At 45.0% G+C, this 7,622-nt stretch overlaps 1 protein-coding gene across 3 annotated transcripts in view; it reads left to right on the forward strand.

The window, feature by feature from the left end:
- LRP8 (LDL receptor related protein 8) overlaps positions 1-7,386 on the forward strand; it is a 234,577-nt gene extending 227,191 nt beyond the window's left edge. For all 3 annotated transcript variants that reach the window (XM_066597574.1, XM_066597576.1, XM_066597575.1), the window contains 3 exons: positions 296-364; positions 1,756-1,934; positions 4,975-7,386. In XM_066597574.1, the coding sequence (XP_066453671.1) occupies positions 296-364; positions 1,756-1,934; positions 4,975-5,013 (287 nt within the window). In that variant the 3' untranslated portion in view covers positions 5,014-7,386. The remainder of the gene's footprint in view (positions 1-295; positions 365-1,755; positions 1,935-4,974) is intronic.
- The last annotated feature ends 236 nt before the right edge of the window (positions 7,387-7,622 follow it).

Raw genomic sequence — 7,622 nt, forward strand, 5'->3', positions numbered from 1 at the left:
CTAAAAAAAAGCAAAGGGGTATTTTCAAAACTTTTATTACTTTTAATAATAAAAAAATTTGAAAACTAATTTTGACTTTTTTCTTCTTGTTTTTAGTCCCCATAGGGGACAAGAACTTTTGATGGTTTGATCACTCCTGTAGAATGACGTAATACCATAGTATTACATTCAACCGCCATCTGACAGACTGTTGACGATACTATATGCTCTTGTGTTGTATACAGATTTTCGCTGCTTCGGTCTACATGTATTACAGTCAGATCTTCTAATCAGTAATGTTTTTTTGTCTTTTTAGATGGTAATGCAGATTCTGACCTCAGGTCCACACTGACGGCCGCAGTCATTGGTGTAGCAGTACCCGTGGGTGAGTAAAGTAGAGATACAATCACTAATAGATGAAAAGTTTTGGTCTTCTGAAATGTTGGCAATGGAGGAAGCCTTGGAACCTGATGGACCCCATTATAAATCAGTGGTGTCTGTCGGGCACTGAAGATATAAATATGTATAATGGATCTGCCACTGCATTGTAATCTCTGTTGATGATGTACATAGAGCCTAACACATACAATGGAAACCTAACGCAACCTAAGCCCACTTGGCTCTTTCAGCCATTGTATGCTATGTGTAGATTCCGTATGAATTAATCTATACATTGAATAATAATAGTTTAAAAATGGGTACCGTAGGAGGCATAGAGGCATGACCAGAGTCCTAATATGGAGGCATGACTAGAGATGAGCGAGTATACTCGCTAAGGCACATTATTAGAGCGAGTAGTGCCTTAGCCGAGTATCTCCCCGCTTGTCTCTAAAGATTCGGGGGGCAGCAGGGGGCGGGGAGCGGCGGGGAGGAACGGAGGGGAGATCTCTCTCTCCCTCTCTCCCCCCCGCTCCCCGCCACAACTCACCTGTCACCCGTGCCGGCCCCCGAATCTTTAGAGATGAGTTGGGAGATACTCGGCTAAGGCGATACTCGCTCGAGTAATGTGCCTTAGCAAGTATGCTCGCTCATCTCTAGTGATGACCAGAGTCCTAGTATGGGGTCATGCCCAGAGTCCTAGTATGGGGTCATGCCCAGAGTCCTAGTATGGGGTCATGCCCAGAGTCCTAGTATGGGGTCATGCCCAGAGTCCTAGTATGGGGTCATGCCCAGAGTCCTAGTATGGGGTCATGCCCAGAGTCCTAGTATGGGGTCATGCCCAGAGTCCTAGTATGGGGTCATGCCCAGAGTCCTATTATTATGGAGTCACGCCAATTTTTGGCATTGGTTGAAGAATTGATTCACAAAGTTTCCTGAAATTGGAATAACCTTTTTACTGTTTTCGCGATGTCTGCAGTAATATGTAACAGAGATGTGTTATAGCATATCGTACCCAGGACTGCCGGTAAAACTGCTGTAATACCTTCTTTATATTATAGTCAGTTGCAACGATTTACATCACAAATTCAGCTCTGCTACATATCTAATATTAGAATCCGACAAATGCCTCCTACAACCCGCTGCTACAGCAAATGTGTCGTTTATAGCGTGACGTCTATGCAGATAATGTTAGCGACAGTTTCTCACTATAGCCTGAGTACATGGAGCAGACCTCCTCATGTCGCACTGCGCAGCGTAGCGGTGCTGAATGTTTATTAAGAACCACCAGTTACAGATCTGTGGTCTCTTTATATTTCCATATTTTCTGTGCCATCTTGTTCTTGATTTGCTCACACAGCCACCGATCCTCATCTGTCACCTCTTCCTGTCTCTTAGCTGTTCTCACCCTCCTTTGTCTGTCTGGATATCTCATATGGAGAAACTGGAAGAGGAAGAATACAAAGAGCATGAATTTTGATAATCCAGTCTACCGGAAAACAACTGAAGAGGAAGAAGAGGAGGAAGAAGAGATCCACATTGGCCGAACGTCTCAGATCGGGCATGTCTATCCAGCTGTGAGTACTGCAGCTATGGCCACAAAATAGAAATATATGTACATGTCATAGTACTCTGATGCTCGAGTTGCGGCAAGTGGTGGCACAGCATAGGCCCAAAGTAAATCTTGCATTGGTTTGGGCACCAACTTTGAGATTGATGATACAAGTACGGGGTACCTAAGCGATCAATCTTAACCCCTTAACGACCGCCCCATCAGGAAACTACATCCTCAGTAAGTGGGCTTTAATCCTAGAGGACGTAGTTTTATGCATCCTCTTTGGATTAATGCCCACTTGCCTAAGGACGTGACAGCTCCATGCTGTCGGTGCCCGCAGGTAGCCGACAGCATGGAGCTGTCATCCCAGGATGTGGGCAGTCCCCCCCCCCCGGCATTACGATCTGCGCTATCCAATGGATCGCAATAAAGTAAATAAAACAGTGAAAAAATGTAGTAATTCAGCTGCCCTGATGGATTGGATCCATCAGGGCAGTAGAAAATACTCACCCGGCTTCTCTGCGTTGCCCCCGAGGATTCTGGTCCTCCCGGAACCCGCCGGCGGTCTTCTGCGCGTGCGCACCAGACAATGACGTCACGGGCATGCGCAGAAGCCCGGGAGACCCCGGCAAATTTTAAATCTCCTGAAGGAGCCGGGATAGCGGCGGTCGCGAAAAAGTTAAAGAAAGTTAAAAAAAAGTTTCAGTTTCACCTCCCCTCATGGATCGGATCCATGAGGGGAGGTGAAAATACTCACCTCGGTCCTCCCCGAGGTCCCTGTCTTCGCACGCGCGCCCGATGTCAATCATCGGGCGCGTGCACAGGCGGGTTCGAGCCCTGGGAAATTTAAAATCCCTCTGCTCCTGGCTGCCATGTGTAGCCCGGAGCAGAGGGATGTCACTGGGGACATGATCACTGTCATCCAATGGATGACAGTGATCACGTAAAGTAAAAGAAAAGTAAAAAAAAAAAAGTTTAAAAAAAAGTTGGAAAATCTTACGTCTCATCACCCCCCACGGATCATATCCGTGAGGGAGGATGAAATTACGTACCTAAGGCCTGCGGATTTATCCGCGGACCTTACCCCAGCTTCTGCGCACGCGCCGTCGCCAAAGTGGCGGACGCATGCGCAAAAGCTGTGAATTGCCAGCGTAACTTAAAATCTCCCTGCTCCTGGCTACAAAACTTAGCCGAGAGCCTGGAGATTTCACGGAGATCCGTGGTGAGCGGTTCCTGATCACGTGTTCGCCGTTATCCAATGGATAATGGCGATCACGTAAAAGTAAAAAAAAGGTGAAGGTTCATCTCCCCTCACAGATGTGATCGGTGAGAGGAGATGAAACTTTTTACCGGAGGCCTCCGTATTTGCACCCCGACGCGATCTTTTTCCGTGAACTTTCCCAGATTCTGCGCATGCGACCGCCGGCAAAACACCGGACACATGCGCAGGAGGCGGGGAGCCCAGGAAATGTTAAATCTCCTTGCTCCCAGCGACCAATGGTCACCGAGAGTCTGGAGCAGTGACGGGTGGCCTCATTGAGCGGTCCACGGTCAAGTGATAAAAAGGTAGCGATCTAACTTTGGTCGGTCTCACACGACCGGATAGGAATTACGGATTCTGCATGCGTCTGATCCGCGGTAATACGCAGATCAATCGCATTGGATTACACAATTTTTTTAAGGTGTCAATTTTTATTCCGTACAAGTGGGCAATGGGGCCTGGAATTTATTCAGTTGTGCCCAGAAATCCAACAGGTGTTCCCTCCATTATAGGCTTAACCATGTGTCCTATAAGTAGATTAGGGCCACAATGGGTATGTTTTTGAACACGGGACAAACGGGGGTATCCATTTTGGGGTGACCGTCTTCATTCCTATGTACACTGTACAAAAAAAAACTGTTTTTAAATTGTCAAAATTGCCAAAAAAATGACATTTGTAATTTTTTTCCTTCTGCTTTGCTTAGATTCATTCAAATCCTGTGGGGTTAAAATACACAGTACACCCCTAGATGAATTCGTTAAGGGGTCTAGTTTTCAAAATGGGGTCACTTGTGGGGGTTCTCTGTCGTTTTGGCAGCTCAAGGGCTCTACAAGTGGGCAATGGGGCCTAAATCACCTTCATGCTAAATTTCAGTTCTGAAAACCACCGACTACTCCTTACATTTTGGGCCCCGTTGTGCATCCAGACATAAGATTAGGGCCACAATGGGTATGTCTCTGAACACGGGACAAACAGGGGTATCCATTTTGGGGTGCAAGTCTTCATTCATGTGTGTGCTGTACAAAAAAAGCAGTTTTTAAAATGATTGAATTGACAAAAAAACGAAAATCACAATTTTTTACTTTTGCTTTGCTAGAATTCATTCAAAAACTGTGGGGTCAAAATATGCAGTACACCCCTAGATAAATTCGTTAAGGGGTCTAGTTTGCAAAATGGGGTCATTTGTGGAGGATCTCTTTGGTTTTGGCCGCTCAAGAGCTCTACAAAAGTGCTATGGGGCCTAAAACTCCTTCAAGGAAAATCTATGTTCTTAAAGCCACCGACTACTCCTTTCGTTTTGGGCCCCATTGTGCATCCAGACATAAGATTAGGGCCACAATGGGTATGTTTCTGAACACGGGAGAAACGGGGGTATCCATTTTGGGGTGTCAATCCTCATTTTCATGGGCACTATAGGAAAAAAATATGTCTTTAAAATGACATATTTGCAAAAATAGGAAATTTTATTTTTTCTCCTCTAAATTTAATTAATTCCTGAAAAAAACGGTGGGGTCAAAATACTCCTGACCCCCCTCAGTGGATACATTAAGGGGTGTAGTTTTTAAAATGGGGTCATTTGGGGGGGTATCTATTATTCTCTCTTAGTTTCTAATCATAGTTCCAAACACCTATACTGTGCCTTCTGTAAGCCGCAGGTTGTAGGTGATCTTGCAGAGACCCAGCTGTGCTCTCTAGTAGATGTGATCTCGTGATCTCCTTGCTGAGTAGTCACTTTGGTCTTCTGTCAGCCGCCTCATATCATGTCCTCATTTTGTATTCTATGTTGTTTTTTTTTCCCAGCGAGTGGCATTGAGCCTAGAAGATGACGGTTTGCCCTGAGGATTGAAACCATGTCTGACACTTTTTCTCAGTTGAGCGAAGAACATCAGCAAATCTGTCACCGGTCCTGAGTTTCTCAGCATGTGACAAGTCAACGATGATATGTCATGATCTGCCGTGCCAGGCCCCGGACGAGGCATATCTGTTACTAATCTGTGACACGTAACGGATTTGAGTCTAATGCATAAGGTGTCTTGAATCCCAGGAACTACAAGATTTCATAGGTCTGATGCGACAAGCATCAGAAATTTTTATACGCTCACCACCGAAATTCCTAAACCCGCTGTTATTTATTTTGGTGATGGACAACCACAAAAGTGTAATAATTCAAACATCCAAAGGATGTAAGGGTTTCTATGTATAATCTTTTATACACATTTTTACTTGATCTTCGGCCGAGGCATGCCCTCCTCTCGTCTTTCCCTCCCCGCTATGTATATAGCCGTCTCCTGGGACACCCCGCCGTTTTAAAATGTTATATTTATAGAACTTTTTTTGTACATAACAAAAACTTTGTGGTTCTCCATCAGCATATGCATTAAATTAATGATGAAAATTTAGATTTTTTTTTGTAGGATATTTATTAACCTGGGTGTGTTTGGGGGTGATTGGGAAAGGGAGGTTCGCTCTGTAAATAGGACAGGGATGAGAGTATTTATTTTTTTGTATGTTCCGGGTTTATATGTTTGCAGTAGGGGGAACACTGGTTCAGTTACTGTAGGAGGAACTTTAAATACGGTACTTATTACTATTTTTATAGGTTCCCTTTCTCGGTCTGCGGTAAAAAAAATATATATAGTTCAATTGTAATCTTGGGACTGGAGGAAAAAAATTGTAAAAAGACTAAATTTTTAGTAGTAATACAGAAAAAAAAAATCTGAACATTAGAAGGCAATATTTGGAAGCCATGTTTTAACTTTGAAGTTCTCAAATACATAGTTGGCTAATACGCTAAATCGCGATGTGGCTTCTATGGAACAGGTTGAGTAGATGTTAGTTTTATATTTGTGGGATGATGAAGTATGACTCCAGTAACTCAAAAATTTGTTCTGACGCTCAAGAGTCGGCATTTGTGATTGCAGATTATGAAATGGCTGCGTTGTCTTTGGTTATCAAGTTTCATAAACGGGTTATCCGGTTACGGGACAACACTTTTTGTACAGGTCCGTTCATGCTGAAATGACAAAAGGACCTGTACTTGCCTGACCTCAGCCCCTGCGATCTAGCACTATGACCCCGCCGATCTCCATGCGATGTCCTCGGCCATCACTTGCCGGCAATCGGAGGCTGTAGCGTCATCGTTCTGAACTCCTGGCGTCACGGCGCTCGGGATGTGAACACTGATGTCACGAGTACAGAATGATGATGCTGCAGCCTCCTATTAGATGACAGCGGGTGGATGTGATCAAACACCAGTAGATTGGCGGGGCCTTAGCACTAGGCAGTTCCTTTTTGTTATTTTAGTATCGTTGGACTGTCCCGTAACAGAATAACCCCTTTAAGGGCTTCTACACGTGGGGCGATGATACCACAAGCGATTGTTCATTCTCAATCATTGCCCCACGTAAACCTTGAACGACAGATGATAGTTTTACTTGTTTGTTGTTCATTGCATCTTTTATATGGACTTGATTTGTTGGCAGCAAATCCCTTCCTGTCAATACTGTGAATGAGGAACAAATGTTTGTTCCTATAATCGTTCATTTGAATACCTTTTGATTATTGAATACTATAAATACTAGTAATTGAGCACCGATCAACTTACTTAATCACTGATTGGTGCACGTTAGAGACTCTGTCACCATCTTTTTGCACCTCTCTCTGAGGGCACCGTATAGAAAAGACTGTCCCACTGATCGCAGTCATATGTCGGTTGTGTGGATCTGTGCAGTAGTTTAGGAGAAAATTACATTTTAATAGTGGCAGCACATGCACAGAGGACTACTTAAAGTAGTCCTCGATATTCATGAGCTGCAGGCTAGCCACACTCTCCCCGCCCTCCAGCTAGTGATTGGCTGCTGTCAGCCAATTACTGTGCATAGAGATAAAGCTGCCAATCAGTGGCTGGAGGGTGAGTTGGTGTGGCTAGGCTGCAGCTCTTGAGTATGCAAGACTGCTTGAAGTAGTCCTCTATGTATGAGCTGCTACTGATAAAATGCAAGTTTCTCCCAAACTACTGCACTGATTCAAACAGCAGATATATCCGTGTAATCAGTGTCACGGGCACTACATTATGCTGCTCTCAGTGAGGGCTTCAAAAAGATGTTGACAGATTCCCTTTAATGGGGTTCTGTCAGCAAAAAAAAAAAAATTCTATACTTGTTCCTCACCGGGCCAATCAGCAGACACGTCCTCGTCTTCCCATGTCCCTCCTGCAGGCTGTATAAGGCAGTGTAGAAGCTGGCAAAGTTCCAGCTTCCACAACTGCCTTGGCCACTGCCAGGGGGCAAGTACTTCCATCCGGGCCAGTGGTTGGCACGTGATGTGTCACTCCTACGCCGGCCGCGTCTAGCCTCTGGAGTCGATGGCATGCGCACTCGCCGACGCGGCCGGCATAGGAGTGACGTGTCGCGTGCCAACCACTGACCAGGGCGGAAGCACTTGTCGCC

The sequence above is a fragment of the Eleutherodactylus coqui genome, chromosome 3 (assembly GCF_035609145.1).
Source record: "Eleutherodactylus coqui strain aEleCoq1 chromosome 3, aEleCoq1.hap1, whole genome shotgun sequence".
Lineage (NCBI taxonomy): Eukaryota > Metazoa > Chordata > Amphibia > Anura > Eleutherodactylidae > Eleutherodactylus > Eleutherodactylus coqui.